General features: G+C 38.7%; 4 protein-coding genes across 4 annotated transcripts; 2 read left to right on the top strand and 2 right to left on the bottom strand.

Moving 5' to 3' along the window:
* Positions 1-6,416: 6,416 nt before the first annotated feature.
* Positions 6,417-8,490, top strand: LOC131437117 (venom serine carboxypeptidase). Its single transcript, XM_058606271.1, has one exon. The coding sequence runs from the start codon at positions 7,001-7,003 to the stop codon at positions 8,441-8,443; it is 1,443 nt and encodes a 480-aa protein (XP_058462254.1). The 5' UTR covers positions 6,417-7,000; the 3' UTR covers positions 8,444-8,490.
* Positions 8,491-12,072: 3,582 nt separating this feature from the next.
* Positions 12,073-13,843, bottom strand: LOC131436405 (RCC1-like G exchanging factor-like protein). Its single transcript, XM_058605115.1, has 4 exons — positions 13,550-13,843; positions 12,741-13,493; positions 12,514-12,678; positions 12,073-12,444 (listed from the first exon to the last, which is right to left on the bottom strand). The coding sequence occupies exons 1-4, from the start codon at positions 13,659-13,661 to the stop codon at positions 12,107-12,109; spliced, it is 1,368 nt and encodes a 455-aa protein (XP_058461098.1). The 5' UTR covers positions 13,662-13,843; the 3' UTR covers positions 12,073-12,106.
* A 140-nt stretch (positions 13,844-13,983) lies between these two features.
* LOC131436406 (uncharacterized) lies at positions 13,984-15,039 on the bottom strand. The gene has a single exon (XM_058605116.1). It carries the CDS (start codon positions 14,941-14,943, stop codon positions 14,419-14,421), a length of 525 nt encoding a protein of 174 aa, XP_058461099.1. The 5' UTR covers positions 14,944-15,039; the 3' UTR covers positions 13,984-14,418.
* LOC131436407 (large ribosomal subunit protein mL48) lies at positions 14,119-18,171 on the top strand. Its single transcript, XM_058605117.1, has 3 exons — positions 14,119-14,270; positions 14,333-14,410; positions 17,685-18,171. The coding sequence occupies exons 1-3, from the start codon at positions 14,256-14,258 to the stop codon at positions 18,111-18,113; spliced, it is 522 nt and encodes a 173-aa protein (XP_058461100.1). The 5' UTR covers positions 14,119-14,255; the 3' UTR covers positions 18,114-18,171.
* The last annotated feature ends 548 nt before the right edge of the window (positions 18,172-18,719 follow it).

Genomic DNA, 18,719 nt, shown 5'->3' with positions numbered 1-18,719 from the left:
TTGTTGAATCACTTCTTTGCGCTTCCCATTTAAAAGAAAGAAGAATGACTTTAACTAGAAATCCATGTATATAAACATTGAAGAAGAATTTCTTTATTTTAAATGTAAGGAATTTAAATTTTAAGTTAAGCTCACTCAAATTATGAAAAAATATTTTTTTCTTATTTTGAGTACAAAATACTAAAATTTTTGACAGCTTCGTCCCTTAACTAAAAAATGAGTAGATAGGTGGTAACTCAAGCTTAGAGTACGTGCACTTTTTATGAATTTGAGTATTGTGTCACTCAATTTTAAGTTATGTTCAATGAGGGTGCAGGCAGTTCTTTTTCGTGACACCATTGTCGTCACTGCCTATTAGTCCGAGTTGTATTGTCTACTTAATTTCCCATAACAATTATGTATCAGGCGGCCTATTTGTATTGTCGAAATGTGAAATTTTTCATTCTGTATTTCGATCGAGTTCGAGTTTTCCATACAAAACATCATTCGATAGAAACGCAGAATAGGGATGTAGGTCTATGTCAAGCCCTATTAGCGACTTCAACCGGTTATGATCATTCTCCGGGGAAGTTTTAGTTGTTAACCAAACCACATGACTTGCGGTAAATATTTAGTTTTTTTAGAGCCGTTACGCATTTCCAACCTCTCATTCTGCTACAGAACTATCAAACGATATATGATTTTACGTTTCGTCTTTGACAGATCAGTACGTAGCAGTTTATGTTAAACTGCTATCGCAACTTGGCGGATCAACGAAAAACCGCTAGGCAGACGTAAAGTTAATGCTATTTGCAAAATACTTTTCTCTATTACACCGAAATGAGGTCTTTTTTTACGTGGATTTCCGAAGTTGCGCGGTTTTCTTGTTTTGTCTTAGAAATGCATAAAACGTCGAAATCTGGTGTTATCCCAAATTTTTCTTAAGTGAACTCTCTGACACTTATAAAAACACTTCAATTTTTTCAAATACAATTCGTTTTTAGATTACACCAGATCTCGATTTTTTTAGGTTACATCAAATCTGAACGTTTCATGCATTTCCAAGACATTTGGTATCAAAAACAATCGGACCAATCGACAAAAATGACTTTCTTATGTTCATTTGAGCGTGGAATAGGATTTGAGCAAGGTTATTTATGTGTATTAAAAGGTGATTTTTAAGAGGTATAGGATTCGATTTTCAAACATTTTGAGAAAATTAATGAAATTTTTATTGGAATCGATAGAATGATCAATAAAATTCAATGTTTGAAAAAGATTTCATGCAAATGTTGGCCTGAAATGGCCCCACAAGAAATAGTCTAAAGGTATTAAACCACACAATCTAGGTGGTCAATTGACGGGCTCAAAATGTGAGATAAACTGTTTACCGAAGATGGCACTCAATTTGGTCATTGTTTCTTTCATTTTGGACAAAAAACGTCAATCATCACACGCTAGCGCTCGCCATTCACAGTAACGTTCAGCCCATCGTCGCCTCTCAAAAAGTACGTCCTAATGATGCCACATGCCCATAATCCACACCAAACAGTAACTTTTTTGTAATGCATTGGTAGTTCTTGTAATGCTTCTGGCTGGTCTTCACTCCAGATGCGCCAATTTTCCTTGTTGACGTATCCATTCTACCAGAAATGAGCTTCGTCGCTGAACACAATTTTTCGATAAAAAAAATGGATCTTCCTCCAACTTTCTCAACGCCCATTCATGATGGAATTATAGACCAAACTGAACAAGTTTGACAATGACACAAGACACAAAAAATAGCCTTGCGTTCTTCTTAAGCAGAGTCCCTAGCTTTGGGTAGACCGGACATACGGGTGTATTGCAGGTTTGCATGCAGGAGCTGCCACTTCCGACGAAAATTATACCAAACAACAATTATATCAAATGACATTATGCTAAACAAACTTATGCCAAGCAAATTTCTGTCGAACAAACATCGGCCAAATAACGTACACCCGATGGAAACATACATCTGACTTTATATCGAAATTGAACGGCTTGGCATAGCCTTAAAAGCGTTAACTTATAAAAACATATCAGAGGAAGAAAAAAGCCTATCATCACGAGTATTGATAGAAAAGGATATCGACGTGATCGACTGTATAAATTGGAGACCCAAGTTTTGCATAAGTTTGTAACGTTGTTCAGCCTACTTTTATATAACAAAAAAATCTTCAACAGATATGAACAAAAATTAGTTTCTGTTTCCTAGAAACTAACTATTTACTTTCTTATAGACCTGTTTGAGAAAACGAAGGAATAAATATCGCGATTAGAGTGCCTATAATAATCAGAGTGGCGACAACTCAAGCGTAATGTTGGCAACAATTCCAAACATTGAGTCCGAAATGTTGACAGTTTCATTAGTTTTACATTGTATTTAAAAGAGCGAACATAGTTGTCACTCCAAACGAACAGCTGTCGCCACTCTAATTGCAATTACACCGGAAACTTCAAGATTAAGTACGATTCCGTCAAATGTGAAAGTTCAGCTTGATAAGAACAAGGAATGCACGCCCAATCATGCTCTTATCAACTATGTAGTGTAAACATTAAGCAAAAAAATACTGATTCATGTTTGTTCTACAAAGCTATTATCTATTATCAATATTCACTTTCAATCCCACGATCGCAGATGGCTTTGTAGAACGAATGCAAATATCGTTTTCTTATTCAGCGAAAAGAGAACGCTGACTAGATTAATTTGTATATTTTCTTATCGCTTCAACTCTGAAGTCAATACTCGGTTTTCAAAAGTGGAAAGTGGCTACTCGACAGAAAATAGGAAGTAGTTCCACGACGGTTTTAATTTTCTGGTGTTTAATTCAATATATTCAGTATTTGAAATCAAACGATTCATGGAATGCTCGCCTTGCCCCTCAGAAAAGATACTACAATTAAAGAAAAAAATCCCTTCCTCATCCACCTAGTGGTGTGATAATACCTTTCTTTTTCTTCAAAATAGTCTCACGATTTTTTTATCTTTTTAAAATAATTTCTGATACTAATTTGGGCTCATTTTTGATTTTGATTTTTAACTTTGAGAAGAGTGATGCTAATCTAAAAAAAAAACCCTTCCTAATCCACTTAGTGGAAATTGATGCCAAAAGTCTTAGAATTGCATGAAACGTCGAGATTTAGTGTCATCTTGAAAATTTTTTTTTTCGAAAAATCGACTTTCTGGGAATTTTTTTTGAGATGACGTTTGACATCAAATTTTTTTTTTCAATTTCGGAAATCTCATGTACTTCCCCCTTCTGGTGATTTTTCTTGATCGAAAATTTTCAAACCTAAACCGCCGGGTAGCAACCTTCACATATCTCGGTTAATTTTTCAAAAGGGCGTATAAGCAAGTGACAGTTTCTCTTTGTTTACTTTCTCTTCTATTAATTATCAAGCGGTTTCCACGTTTATCACTCAACTCTTTGCATGAAATGATACCCGAAACTTTCGACTTTCAAATAGAGTAGTGATATCAAAGAAAATTTTTTTAATCACATCACAATAATCGAAAGAGAGAGTGATTAAAGAGAAACTGTCACTTGCTTATACGCACAAATGAACAATCAACCGAGATATGTCCGATTAACTCAAATTTTGCATGGGGATTTTTTCGAGGTGCTTAAACTTTTGAACAATAGCGCTTAACGAAATTAAACTTTTGAACAATAGCGCTTAACAAAATTGGCCCAATAGTAGCTTTCAAACGAGTCTAAGCTTGTTAAAATCGATTTAGCCATCTCTGAGAAAATTGAGCGGTAAAAATATCTTCGAAAAGTGCACATACATACACACACAGACATTTTCCGATCTTGTCGAACTGAGTCGAATGGTATATAACACTATGGGTCTCCGAGGCTCCGTTCGAAAATCGGTTTTCCAGCAATTTTAATACCTTTCTATAGAGAAAAACAAAAAATCTTCTTCGATATTGGATAGCTCAATGGTTATCCAAATTGATCGATTCAAACAATCTTCGATAAAAAATTAAGACTTTGTCGTCTATATATTTAAAACTTGAGACTGTTGAAAGAACAATCACTTACGATATTAACCAAACCTGCAGAAAATTTAAAGAGAATTTCAGTAGATTCAGTGGAACTACTTCCAGATGCTGCACATCCGCTCAAAAATAAACTAAAAAGGGTTGGTTTGGATTTGCTTGTCAGTAGGAGGAACTATCAATTAAAAACTGTAATAAAACTGTAATTAACAAAAGATCATACAGATAATTTAAGAAAATATGGAACATATAAAATCTCGTGTTCTCATTCCGAGAGAAAAATATATTGGACAAACGAAGAGGACCTTGAAAATTCGGTTCAAAGAGCACATTGCAGAAAAAGCGAAGCCTCTAGGGAATCTGAAAAGAGTTAACCATACCATTTTAAATCAAAGGTAGCAGAGCATGTCTTTATCGATGATCATGATACCAATGGCATACAAGTTTTAAGACAAATTCCCCATGGAAATTAGACGTAGCTGAATGTTTAGAAATACACAAAACAATTCAATTTCTTTATTAAATTATGACCAATGCAACAAATATTCCTGGCTCTTCAAGTTGCTACCACAGAGAGCAGACATCCAAGTACAGATTTCAATTTGTGTCAAAAAATTTAAGAAAATTCAATCAAGTAGCAATTCTCCTGTAGAGGCGCTTAAAATTGGTAGTGGAATTTTCGTTTTTCTTTTCAAATTCCTTCAAGATTTATTTCCACACCCTAAGATCTTGTTGATATTTATACGATCTCAGAGTTCTAGTGCTTATGTCAAAAACCATTTAGATTATTATTTTTACGTTTCGTGTTTGACTCATCAGTGCAGAGCAGTTCAAATTGAACTGCTTAGTGCTAAACTCGGCAGTTAAATTTGAACCGCTAAGCAGACGTAAAGTTTCTGCTACTTACAGAACACTTTTTGTTTTGAAACGGAGTGCAATGTCTTTTCTGACGTGCCGAACAAAAACGTGTTTTCGACTATTTCTGGTATGGTGATGCAGGTATGGTCATTTAGGGGTTAGCCAAATTTTGTGCTAGGCAGAGCTTAAACTTGTCACGCATTCTCAATGAAAGAAACCATTCCAGCAGTCTCATTTTCAATATTTTACTGTCTCATTCGTAAATGACCGACACAAGAACAAACAAAGAGAGACGAAGCATTTTCGTTTCTCATCGAAAAAATGAGAGAGCATAATTGCCAACGTCACTCTTACCTCTATGACAAGACGAAACCAAACTAACGTCTTCAGGTAGCAACAGCAGAATTTCAATTCTCGTTCTTTCATCGATGTATTGAAAATATGTGAAGCTTGGCTATGAAAAGTGACTAAAATATGGCAAATCGAAGTAATTACATCCCAGAACTTCTTTGGAAACCAAAACTACTACAAATTCGAGCACCAACAGTTAAAACTTATTGTGAAACCTTTTTCTGTCGTTTTCAATTCTCACAGCTTTGGTTGAATATCGACACTGCATATTATGGGATTTCCACTGAAAACTGCAAATGACTGAAAGGACAAATGAAAGAAAAAACACAATTTTGAAACTACTGTCCCGCTTATGTCATTGACTGGACATGGATTTCGTTCTCAGCGTTTGCAAGCGAAGCTGAGAGTGACAGTAATTTCTTGTCATTTTCGTCTATTTTTCAGTCAATGAAAATGACTTTTATTAGCTCTGGTGCTAGGGCACATAACCGTTTCTATTATTTTTACGTTAAATTTTAGATAAAAAAAAACAAATCCTTTGCTTGTTTTCTCTTTATTATTTTGTTGAGATTTGAAAATATACATCAGAATCATCCCCATCTTTGAAAAAAGAAAATCACTCAAATGATTTAAATATTGTTTAAATATTCAATGTTTTTAAGAATGTGAACCATTTCGCAAATAATTTAATCTTTTGGTTTAAATTTGACATCTTGAAAGTTATTATTTGTCGAATAGTTGAATTTGACTAAAACTACGGTCCAATTCAAAATTTGACGGATGAAAAATTATTTGCATTCATTTATTTATTTTTCCCTTTATTAGCTACTCTGGGTCTGACCAAGGGTTCAACACGTTTCATACCAGACGAAGTAGGCTACGTCACCCAAATGAACATCAGTAACGCGGGTAGAAACCGTGGCCATTGCGTGATCAATTTGTCACGAAAGACGTGAGTATGTCTTCTGCTGCAAATCCTAATTAGAGAATTTGACGTTTAGACAAGAAATGTTCCTTACCTGATTAAGTAATGGATTGTAAATAATCCTGAATTTTCAAAACATAACATTTTTATTTTATCACAAAAAACTACTTGTATTTCGCACCGCACAAGTAAGTGTCTATCTATTGTCCTGGAAGATGATTCGCGGCTGCGCCAGTCCATTTCAAACATTGAAAACATTCTTCCTTCAGTACTAGAGGCGTGCAAAACAGCTCATTTTGGTGAACAGCTCCGAACCGATCAGCTCACCAAAGTGAACCGATTCGATGTATCAGCTCATCAGCTCTTTTATTTTGAACTTAAGGTTCATTTTGTGCGCCGTTTTTCTTATGCACCGGTTTTTTTTCAAATGCATGATCGAAATTGAATCATTGATTTGCAATGATGCAATGAATGCCATGCGAAATAATTTATCTTCAATTGATGTCGACTAAATTGAATCTCTTAAAGAGCCGAAGATCCGATCAGCTCGTAGCGTGTTCCCTGCGTCATAATGCAGTGAACTGGGTAGCAAATGAGTGAGCTGGTGAGCTGCGGTTCTTTTAAAAAGAGCTGTGAGCTGTCAGCTCACTTCAATGATTCGATTCACTGGAACAGCTCAGGAGCGAATTGCCCATCTCTATTCAGTACAGTTCCATACTTCGTAACGTCTAGACAGTTGTTTTGCCTGTTTCTTTTTTTTCCTAGTTCGCTGTGAATGTGTGTGTGTATGTAAGGAAGACTAATCTGATTACCCTCTATCTGTTCGGTCTGTGACTGTTCTGCTGCCGACGGTTAACACAATGCGAGCGTTTTTTTGCGGGTTACTTTTAACAGCCTTTGTGGTGCACTCTACCTGGGGCCGGCTGTTCGTAAATCCTTACCCCAGATTTGAGGCCAGTAAGAGCTTTGCTGCTGTACGTGATGATCAAAACGTTGGTGAGCCACTGTTTCTGACGCCTTTCATTAAAAATGGATCCGTCACAGAAGGCCGTGCTGCTGCCAAAGTGGTGAACGGGAGCTTTCCGTCCAATATTGACAGTTATTCGGGTTACCTAACAGTGGATGAGAAGAATAACTCCAATTTATTTTTCTGGTATTTTGTGGCTCAGAGTAACGTCGCAGATGCTCCTGTAGTATTATGGCTGCAGGGTGGACCAGGAGCATCATCACTGTACGGACTGTTCACCGAGAATGGTCCATTTTCGGTTGATTCTGGCATGAAACTAAACCCGAGAAAATACTCGTGGCATGTGAACCATCATCTGATCTACATCGATAACCCGGTTGGAACTGGATTTAGCTTCACCGATCACGACGAAGGTTACAGTGTGAACGAGAAGCAGGTCGGAGAAAATTTACATAACGCGTTAGTCCAATTCTTCCAACTGTTTCCGGATCTTGCGACTCATCCGTTCTTCGTTACCGGAGAATCATATGGTGGAAAGTATGTACCGGCAATAGCGCATACTATTCATCGTCAGAATGGCAATTCCAAGGTTAAAATCAATCTTCAAGGGCTGGCCATTGGGAACGGATTGTGCGATCCATTTCATCAACTCGTCTATGGCGACTACCTGTATCAGTTGGGTTTAATTGATACCAATGCGCTTGTCCAGTTCCACCAGTACGAGAAAAAAGGTCGCGATTGTATCAGCAGTAAAGACTTCGATTGCGCTTTTCAAGCATTCGACACTCTAATCAACGGTGATCAGTACTCATATGGATCGCTTTTTAAAAATGTTTCTGGTTTTGAAACATATTTCAATTATCTGGAAACGAAGCCCGATCCGGCCGATCAGTTCATGGCTCAATTCTTGCAACTGCCGGCAACTCGTCGAGCAATTCATGTGGGAAACAACACATTCCACGATTTGGATAGCCAAAACAAGGTCGAAGAACATCTCAAGCGCGATGTGATGGACACAGTTGTACCATATTTGGAGGAACTGTTGCACGCTTATCGTGTCGTGATTTACAACGGACAGCTGGACATCATCGTGGCCTATCCGTTGACGGTGCACTATTTGCAAAAGCTGAATTTCCCGGACCGGGAACATTACAGCAAAGCACCTCGATACATCTGGAAAGTTGACGGAGAAATTGCTGGATATGCAAAGGAAGCAGGAAAATTGGTTGAAGTGATGGTACGCAACGCTGGCCATATGGTTCCGAAGGATCAGCCCAAATGGGCACTAGACTTGATCATGAGACTAACTCACGGTAAAGGATTTGGTAAAAAGTAATTGTTTTTTGTAAGACGATTTCACGAATAAAAGTTTTACCACAAAAAGTTACTATCTCGTTATATAGCCATATTCCTTTTGGATGCGTTGCATGCGAAAAAAAGTATGCCTTTTGATATTACTCTTAAATATTCAAATAATTTAGGTATGATTAATGGCATTTTCACCCTCCCGTGGTTGGTGGGCTGGACGGTATTGCAAACATCATCAGGTACAATCAATGACAGTAAGAATTACGGAATACGGAACGACTTGAATAAGATGTTGCTGGCATTACGCTCCAAACATCCGGGGTTTGGAGAGGCCGGTAGGGCTTAACAGAGCTATGTTTTATGTTCAATTTTCATACTTACTCTTACTCTTTCAGTCGTAGACCACGCGGGTCTCTGCTGTATACAGGAGGCGTCTCCATTCAACTCGGTTCATGGCTGTTCGCCGCCAGCCTCGGTAGCTGCGAAGGGTCCGCAGGTCATCCTCAATTTGATCGATCCATCTTGCCCGCTGCGCGCCTCTTCTTCTTATACCGGTCGGATCATTATCGAGAATCATTTTAACCGGGTTGTTCTCCGACATTCTAACGGTGGGCCGGGCATGCCACCGTAACCGCCCGACCTCGGCCGTTTGGACGAGGATTGGTCCTCCCAGCAACTGGTGCAGTTCATGGTTCATTCGCCTTCTCCACGTACCGTCTTCCATTCGCACTCCGCCGAAGATGGTTCACAACACCTTCCGTTCAAAAACACCTAGTGCGTGTTGATACTCCGCAAGTATTGTCCAGGACTCGTGCCCGTAGAGGATAACCGGTCTAATCAGTGTTTTGTAGATAGTTAACTTCGTACGACGACGAATTTTGCTCGATCGAAACGTCCTGCGCAGTCCAAAGTAAGCACGATTTCCTGGCAATATGCGTCTCTGAATTTCTCTGCTGGTGTCATTATCGGCAGTCACCAGTGAGCCCAAGTACACGAACTCGTCGACCATTTCGATTTCATCACCACCAATCAGAACTCGTAATGGGTGGCTGATGTTATCTTCTCTCGAGCCCCTACCTTTCATGTACTTTGTCTTTGACACATTGGCTTGGCCTCAGCTTTTAGTCCGATGTACGTATCTTCCATCTTCTCAAAGTTGCGTGCTATAATATCAATATCATCAGCGAAACCAAGTAGCTGGACGGACTTTCTGAAAATCCTGCCACTCGTGTCTATCCTCGCTCTTCTTATCACACCCTCACTTATCCAGAGTTTCGAAGGGACTCGAGTTTATCCGCGATACTCGAACAACGCACATCACTCGATCCATCGTAGCCTTGACCAATCGTATCAGTTTGTCCGGGAATCCGTAGTCGTGCATGATTTTCCATAGCTGTTCTCGATCGATTGTGTCGTAGGCTGATTTGAAATCGATTGTATTCGCGGTACTTTTGCAACACCTGGCGGATGGCGAACACTTGGTCCGTGGTAGCGCGTTCGCCCATAAATCCTGCCTGATATTGTCCCACGAATTCGTTTGCAATCGGTGAAAGTCGACGGCATAAGATTTGGGAGAGTACCTTGTAGGCGGCGTTCAGCAGAGTGATCGCGCGGTAATTGCAGTACCTTCAAGAGTAGCTGTACCAAGCTGCTCTTCCGTTGGTAGTGCCACTGCCAACTGCTGCGCGTAATCTTGGGCTACTCCAGCATCCCGGAGCCGCGCGATGTTGAACCGCGACGTTCGGTTTCGACGTTGGGTAGCCAACGTGCATACAGCAAGCAAGTAGTGGTCCGAATCTATATTCGCACTGCGGTAGGTGCGAACATTGTTAATGTCCGAGAAAAATTTTCCGTCGATCAAAACGTGGGCATTTTGGTTTTCGGTCTGTTGGTCAGGTGATCTCCAGGTAGCTTTGTGGATATCCTTGCGAGGAAAGAAGTTGCTTCTGACTACCGTTCCTCGGGAGGCCGCAAAGTTGACAACACCGTTGGCCGTTGTTATTCGATGCGGCATGCAGGCTGTTCGGCCCGATTACCGGTCGACTTTTATTCTCAACTTACACATCCTAGCGTTGATCGGTTGCCATCCAATCACTCGCTGACGCATCTTGCCCAGCACTATAAAGCCAGTTCCCAGCTCGTTCGTTGTGCCACAGCTTTGGTAGAAAGTAGACGCTCGATTGCCGCTTTTCCACACCTTCTGTCCCATCCAACAAAGCTCCTGCAATGCTACGACGTCGAAGTTGCGAGGATTTAGTTCGTTGTATATGATCCTGTCGCAGCCTGCGAAACCTAGCGACTTGCAGTTCCATGTTCCAAGTTTCCAATCGTAGTCCTTATTTCGTCGCGTATGTCTATGCCGATTTTCGGGTCGTATTCTCTCCTGTATTATTCGTAATAAATGTTTTATGTGCGGCTTATTAGGCCTACGCCAACCCTCTGTCTCGCCGGAGGATCATCGTGCTTGCTTGCCAACTAGCACTAGGACGATCCCGTTGGTGGGGTTGCCACCTGGATTTAGCTGGACGGGATGCAGCTTTTCATACTCAGCCGCTGGATACCAGAACAGACGCAGTTTGAAGCCGCTCCTAACATGGAGTATCCGGATTTACCGGAATTGGACATTACATTTTAGTAAGTTCTAGTAAGACCTTCACATTTTATACAACTTCTGGATTAGTCCCATTAAATTTTATGTAACAAATACTTCTAACGGAAGAACAGACATACCACAATGCGATCTGGAATAACTCCGGTATTTTTGGACCGCTGGGGTTCCGTATGAGTCAGTATGGACTAAAGAAAATCTGTTTTTATTACACTGGACGCAAACAATTTGTCAACTGTATCAAGAGTTATGATTTTTTGAAAAACTAAATTCGATGAAAATCCCTACCCGAGCGTTTAGGTGTTAATATATGCTTATGGTAGTTGAAAACAAATTGCTATCTCAGTTGCAACGTGCAAGCCGTTTTCATTGATGAATACGGAAAAGTTTATTAGAAAATTTCCATCCAAATGTAAATTGTTAATTCATCGTATTGAAAAACACAAGTTAATATCCTTTTCTCAATCCCGTAAATTTTGTCACGAGACGCCACTGATTGCATCCAACTCTTTATAAAACTGGATTTAAACAACATTATTTGTCTTATGGCATTGAAATAAATGCACACGTTTAATGTCAAGATGCATTTGCTCCTTAAGCAAACCTTCAAGTTATCGTACCAAAGGTCGAATTTTGCACTGCCTGAAGTCAACGATAATTGTATTCTTTCGTATCGGCGGTAGCTTTTGTTCGTTTGGTTCACATTTTGAGATCGTTCTATTGTTCACTGTACAATACTGTACTTGGTTTCTTCCGTCCCGAACGTAAGCGGTTTTGTTTTATCGACTGACTTGGATGAGATGTGAAAGAGAACTGTGAATTGTGGAGATTTGATTAAAATCCTCGACAATTTTAGCTGTTTTATTTAAACACCAAATTTCTATTTTGGTGTTCAGTCAAAGTTTTCTACATATTCAGTGTAGCTGAAAGGCAGATTGGATTCATGAATTGGAAAAGATTCCGTAACGAAAATCAACGTTAGCATTTAGTACTAAGGTAAGTTATAGGAAAGGATTTCACAAACACAAGTATGCAGTTAAATACGTGAATTTTAAACTGTTCTATACTTACATCCTATTTAATTTAAACAAACGCTTTACACAACGCCAGTGTATGATCTACGCCACAGCTGATCTTCATGACCCGCGCACTAACGGCTACCTTGAGCGGAAAATATTGATCCTTTGTATGACCAAAGCCCAAACAACCGTACCGATTGTGACCCCACATGTACAAATCGTCCTTGTCATTGATTGCTCCACTGTGCGTAATGCCGGCGAAAATCGATCGCACCCGACTAGTCGGATTGAAATCATTCCGACCGAACAGTGCCGGCGGAATTAACGCCGGTTGTGCTTGATGAGACACTTCTGGACCGAAACCAAGAATGCCATAGCCCCAAGTGAAAACATCACCGCTATCTACAACGATATGAAAATGGTGCCATGTTCTATCACAAATCATTTAATTTGTTTCCATATCACACCCACCATTTAATGCTAAGCAATAGGATCCTCCAGCAGCAATATCAACTATTCTGCCACAACCCTTCAGAAAGGGCAAATAACGCGGTGAATTAATTTGAGGATTTTCATCACTCTTCGTCAGTAGTTGACCGTATTCAGTGTTTCCCCAACCAAACACATCACCTTTATCTGGAAAGCAAATATAACGACTTATAGTTTCTAAAACGTAAAGAGAAAAAAACTATTCCTACCAGTTAATGCTAATACCGTGTCCGAAGAACCAGTAACTTTCGATACTTTTTCTCCCTTCAAATCCCCTTCAACCAGTGCAGGGGTGCTAATAAGGCCAAATCTTCCCTGTCCCGTTTGTCCATCGTCACTCCATCCGCACGAATAGAGTTTACCAGATTCAGTCAGAAAAAAGCTGTGATCCTGGCCACAATCAACGTCACACAAGGGATCACTCGGTCCTCCCAGCTGTCGGATTTTATTTATCACAGGTTTATGGAAGTAGTCTTCATGCTTCATGATCTCTCTGCCACATTGGCCGTAGGCGTTATTTCCGAAAGCGAACACCGTTCCATCCGCAGCCAATGCTAACTGATGAGCTCTGCCGGCAGCAACCTTGACAATCTCCACCTGACTGTTATTACCTTCTACCGAAGTGAACTCGACCGGAGCCGGATAAATTAGCAGCTCGAAAGGTTTCCGTTGTTGACCGCCTAACTTATGGTAGCCGATCTGTGAATCGGTATTGATACCAGTACCCCACAGACTTCGGCCGTTGGTGCACTTGGCTGCAAAAACCGAAAATCCATAACCGGCTGCTAGATCAATTATGTCACGCTTTTCGGCAAAATTTAGCCTACTTGGATGCTGAACGTAATCCGTATATACTTTAGCTTGCTTCTTGACGGAGGTTTGCACTCCCAGAGCACCAGTTGCAGCCATCCCCCACACGTACACCCGAGTGTCCGTTGGTTTAGAGATAGGGTATTCATGGGCTGAGAAAATCGATTTGATGCATGAACTGCCTGCCGACTGAGATAATCGTACTTACTCGTTATTTTACTTCGATCTTGCCGAAGAACTTTAAGTCTTGCGGCTGATGTGTACGACCGCTTATGCGCTGTCCAGTTGAATAATAATTGCACTCGTTTACTATGATGCATGCTGGCTGGCTACATAAATTTCACGCAGATAATTTTCATTGCTGAGAATATGCTACACCAATCACAAAATATATGTGGAATGAGTGATAAACGATAATAACACTGTTTACTTTTCAGTGTTAATTTACCACCACCACAAGGAAAAGCTTACAACATAAGTAACATGCTTTCACTTACACACTCTCTCTTTCGTTTGCCTTATATTATCAACCACAATTAGCACGATCAATTTCTAGTGTGGACAATAATCAAATTAACACTAGTGAAATTTAGGGCCGTTTCAGTTTATATGATAAGTATGATACATAAATCCAAAGATTAATTTTGAGTTTCAATTTCTATTTATTTTGTTAATCAACTTAGTTAAATTTAAATAAAATAGGAAAGGTCAAGCATTCATGATTATGACCATATTAAACTACTCACTCCCATAGTTTGTTACATAACCTTTAAACAAACAAACTGTCAGTTTGCGATTTTTTGTGAATTAGTTTTGCTTTTCTAGCAAAGGTAGCCAAAGTGTTTTTCACTAAAAACACAGAATCCCCTACAAACAAATATCGATTCATTCAATTTACAGCTATCGTGAAGAAGATGGCATTGCGACAAGTAAGCAAGCAAACCAAACCAATTGAAAGTATGGCCATCTTTTTTTTTTCAACTAATTATAGATTATTCGAAGACTAGTTACCGGCAGGAGCAAAAGACCCTTCAGCAGCGGCAGCATGTACGAGCCGGCATACCTCGAGGTGCGTTATCAATAGAATCTTTGTCTTAAGTATAGTGCTAGGCCCAAATCTTTAGGTCCTAAAGTAACACGTTCCCGGTGCAAGGTGCACCGGTATGCATCTTCGAACAGTTGTACCAAGTACATTTCCGATGACTCTTGCAAGGCCATTAGAGCTTCTAGCGAAATTCTTAGATCATTATTTCCATACTGCTGCAGAACCTCACGGATGATACGTGCGAACGGTAATTTCGGTATTAGTAAATTGGTGGTTTGCTGCAGGGCTCGTATTTCTTGCAAAGCCTTCACTCCTGGTGCACGTCTCTGTTCTGACCGAGAACGCGAATTTGTTCGTTCATATTCCGACATGCGTCGCTGTGGAACCCTGGTTTCAGAGACTGAGCGTCTATGAGACGACCTGAAGCGTCCCGACGGTCCGGCTTCTTGTGAATCCGAAGATGAGGATCCAACGAATCGCGGTTCAGTTTTTAGATTTGTTTCGGCTCCCAGGCCACCTTCAATTCTTTGCGGTCGATCACGTAAACGACGAGGCATTTTTATTTGCACTAGTAACTTTTGTGTGAAAAAAAAACTTGCAGAAAACGAGAGTCCGTTATGAAGCTTATCGGTGCTTGAAATAAATAACGTTCTGTGATTTGATCGTTTATGTAAAAATATCGTTTATTGGTCGTTTGGCTCTCGCTGTCAAAATAGAGTCTCTACACAAATATAGATAGGCAGAGAAACCAAAATACAACAGAACCTTCAACTGATTCATCTATCACGCTCTTTGAACATAACTCATGGTTTAGGTTGCCATCACTCAAATGTATAAACTGGAATAATATGTCAAAATTTAAGTATGGTTTTGAGTAAATTTTGCTCAGACCATGAGTTTTCTCGCATTTATTTATACAATAGAGTAAGCGTTGAGTTTTAAAACATTTGAGTGAAAAATATACTTCTAGCAGTTCAGTGCGTTTTCTTTATCGGAATATTCTTATCGAATTTGAGGATGTAAGAATACGCCATTGCCGTTTCTAGATCTGGTTTTTGAAACCATAAATCATCAATCATAGATGTTTTCAATACAAATGTTGTGGTTTCAATTATGCTAAGTGAGAAGTACAACATAAGGATATCAACATCGTTGAATTTCGACTCCAACCCGGTCAAAAGGAAACGGTTTTGAATTACTCTTCTGGGCTTTCCATTAAAATGAAAGAAGAATGACTTTGTATATAAACATTTACGAATTAGAATGTCTATATTTTGAGTGCAAGGAACTCAAGTTTTGAGTTAAACTCACTCAAATTTTGAAAAAAATATTTTTTCCATATTTTGAGTAAAAAAATACTCAAATTTTGAAAGCTTCGACTCTTAACTCAATAATTAGATATAAAAGATTCTAGAAAAAAATTTACCAAACTTCAGATTGAGTTTATGTTTTTGTAGCAGAACACGTTATGTTACTACAGCCAGAATTCGTTTGTTGGAACCTCGTTGTTGGAGTGTTAATTAGTTGGATATTCGCTAGTTGGAGCATGGTCCAATTCAAAAGAATGTAGGAATTGTATTGCAGTTTGAACGTCATTATAATGAAGGGATCCATACCCTCAGGCAAGTAGTAGTTGAGTAGTGAAAATAATAAGGCAAATCCTACGATGCATCAAAAATCACCATTTCATAAGATTAATATGAAAAATATACTTCTGCAATATACATCTAATCTATCACTATTATAATTATAATATGAGAAAAGTTATGTTTGTCATAGAAATTTCTGAATGTTCCTAAAAATTTTGTATGAATTTCAGAAGGCTTTTTATTAGAATTCCAATGTTCGTGATTTCATAAGGCGGTCTTATGATTCGCGAACGATATTCTTGTGGCTGAAAACCATAACACAGACTAACAGACATGACAGTATAAGTAAAATCTTAGAAAAATGATTTTTCGTGATGCACTAGTTCCACCTATATTGTACTGCGCGAACTATTTACTATCGGTAAACCCCTTGTTATGTGAAAGTTTTTTTACTAGTTGGTTTCCCCTCGTTTGTCAACACCGATCAGCTGCTTGCAGGGATGCCTGATTTTATCATAATATTTGAAAATTATAAAAAAATTATTGGATTACTTTAATAATATATTAAATTTTTTTAGCGATGTTGGAAGATAACCATTTATTTTTCTCAACGTTGCTCATCTAGATTATTTTTTATTGTGTTGGTAGTTATCACCCGAAATTAAGTGGCGGCAGACCAGAAGCAAGTAAATATTGTAACAAAACGGGTTCGATTTTGTCTTGCGTTGGAGGATGAGAAGTAGACACAATTATGTATATAGTTTTGGCAATATGTATTAAATCTGTATCCTGCATGAAATTCGCATGGACGTATACAAATCAATACATTATAGGTAATTCTGTACGAATGGCAACTCTGTTGGTGAATGAAAAAAATAAACACAGTCTAGATGACAGACAGGATGTTTTTGATAGGGTAACGTGGCGCCATCATGACACATGTGAGTACTGTCCCAAATAAAGGAATATTCGAAATGACCGTTAAAATGATTGAAGAATCTAATTTGAGTGTCCTGTCTGTTAGTCTGTGATTAAGTGTCGGTAGACCAGAAGCAAGTAAATATTGTAACAAAACGGGTTCGATGTTGTATTGAGTTGGAGGATGATAAGTAGCACAATTCTGTATATAGTTTTGGCAATATGTAATTAATCTGTATCCTGCATGAAATTCGCATGGACGTATACAAATCAATACATTATAGGTAATTCTGTATGAATGGCAACTCTGTTGGTAAATGAAAAAAATAAACACAATCTAGATGACAGACAGGATGTTTTTGATAGGGTAACGTGGCGACATCATGACATATGCGTGTACTGTCCCAACTAAAGGAATATTCGAAATGACCGTTAAAATGATTGAAGAATCTAATTTGAGTGTCCTGTCTGTTAGTCTGTGACCATAACGCCTAAGTGTAGGGGACTGTTATTTAGAAAATAAATCAACACACCACCACGAATTCTTTGATCTGTGTAAACGAAATTGATTTTCTAGAAAATTATATTAGTTATTCAGACAGACTGATTTTTCTAATTATACTTTTTCCCAACACTTATATTTCAATCGGACAATGGTAAATGTACCATTCGAATTAATAGTACTGCTTGTTAGATGAAATCAGTGAGCACTCGATAGGAATTCAATACCTTAATGATGCACAATTCTACTAAAAATACTAACGATCTTACACATTGTGTTTCTTTTTCAGTTGCTTCGTCCAAAATATCCCGTGTATAATACACTCAACTTCAACATCAAAGGCTACGATTATGCGATACTGGAGAGCTACCAAAGATTCATCTACAATGTTAGTGATACGATGGAACTCGATACTGTCGACTGCTGGGCACATCCACCTAAAAAGCTCAACGTTCAAAGATTCAAACCGGCTTCCGCGGTGATTGACAGTGAATACAAACTAACGGTGTACGAGCGAAATGTTCAAATTGCGAATCTACAATCTCCACTTTATCCGATATTTGTGCGGATTCTGCAAGCTGCGCTACCCGAAGGAGTGACTCTGTCTGTTTCCGAACACTCGGATGATGTGGACGAGGCACGTTATGTTCCCGACAAGGACCTTCTGGAGCTGAAGCAACAGTTGGATGACATGGGCGGTTCGAGGGATAGAAAGTAAAGTTACTTATTGTAATGTGATAAACTCAGTTTATAAAATATGAATTGTTCAAATTAAATTGTTATAATTTATTATGGTTTCAAACGAGGATGAGATGTTACGGTTCAAAATGAGGGAAGAATTCCAATGTGAATAAAACCTGGATCGATTGCTGAAATTGTGTTTTAATCCTGTTATAAACAATCAGTCGTTCTTCTATCTGGAACAGAAAGTTATTCTCAGATCCTTTTCAAATTCGACGTAACAAAACTCAAATGTACTCGTATCAATTATATCTCTCATTATTTGGAAACATTGTTGTTTGACCCAAGAAATAGAATAATAAAAATACAGATTTACTGCATTGTTTTTCTATAAGTTGTTTGGCTTGTTTAAAAACTACCTGCTGGGTCATTGAAAATAACTATAAACTCGCTGTCACTTCCGGTTCCGAAGCTATAATCACAGACTAACAGACAGGACACTCAAATCAGATTCTTCAATCATTTTAACGGTCATTTCGAATATTCCTTTATTTGGGACAGTACTCACATGTGTCATGATGGCGCCACGTTACCCTATCAAAAACATCCTGTCTGTCATCTAGACTGTGTTTATTTTTTCATT

The sequence above is a fragment of the Malaya genurostris genome, chromosome 3, assembly GCF_030247185.1.
Source record: "Malaya genurostris strain Urasoe2022 chromosome 3, Malgen_1.1, whole genome shotgun sequence".
Classification (NCBI taxonomy): Eukaryota; Metazoa; Arthropoda; class Insecta; order Diptera; family Culicidae; genus Malaya; species Malaya genurostris.
This window is presented reverse-complemented; position numbering and strand designations above follow the sequence as displayed.

Bases quoted from the DNA above. Each gene is read 5' to 3' on its own strand.
- LOC131437117 (XM_058606271.1), top strand. From the start codon at position 7,001: ATGCGAGCGTTTTTTTGCGGGTTACTTTTAACAGCCTTTGTGGTGCAC.
- LOC131436405 (XM_058605115.1), bottom strand. From the start codon at position 13,661: ATGCATCATAGTAAACGAGTGCAATTATTATTCAACTGGACAGCGCAT. The intron at 12,679-12,740 runs GTAGGAATAGTT...TTTGCTTTCCAG, and splicing joins CACGGTATTAGCATTAACTG to ATAAAGGTGATGTGTTTGGT. The intron at 12,445-12,513 runs GTGGGTGTGATA...ATATCGTTGTAG, and splicing joins CTATTGCTTAGCATTAAATG to ATAGCGGTGATGTTTTCACT.
- LOC131436407 (XM_058605117.1), top strand. The intron at 14,411-17,684 runs GTGCGTTATCAA...TTTCTTTTTCAG, and splicing joins ACGAGCCGGCATACCTCGAG to TTGCTTCGTCCAAAATATCC.
- LOC131436406 (XM_058605116.1), bottom strand. From the start codon at position 14,943: ATGCCTCGTCGTTTACGTGATCGACCGCAAAGAATTGAAGGTGGCCTG.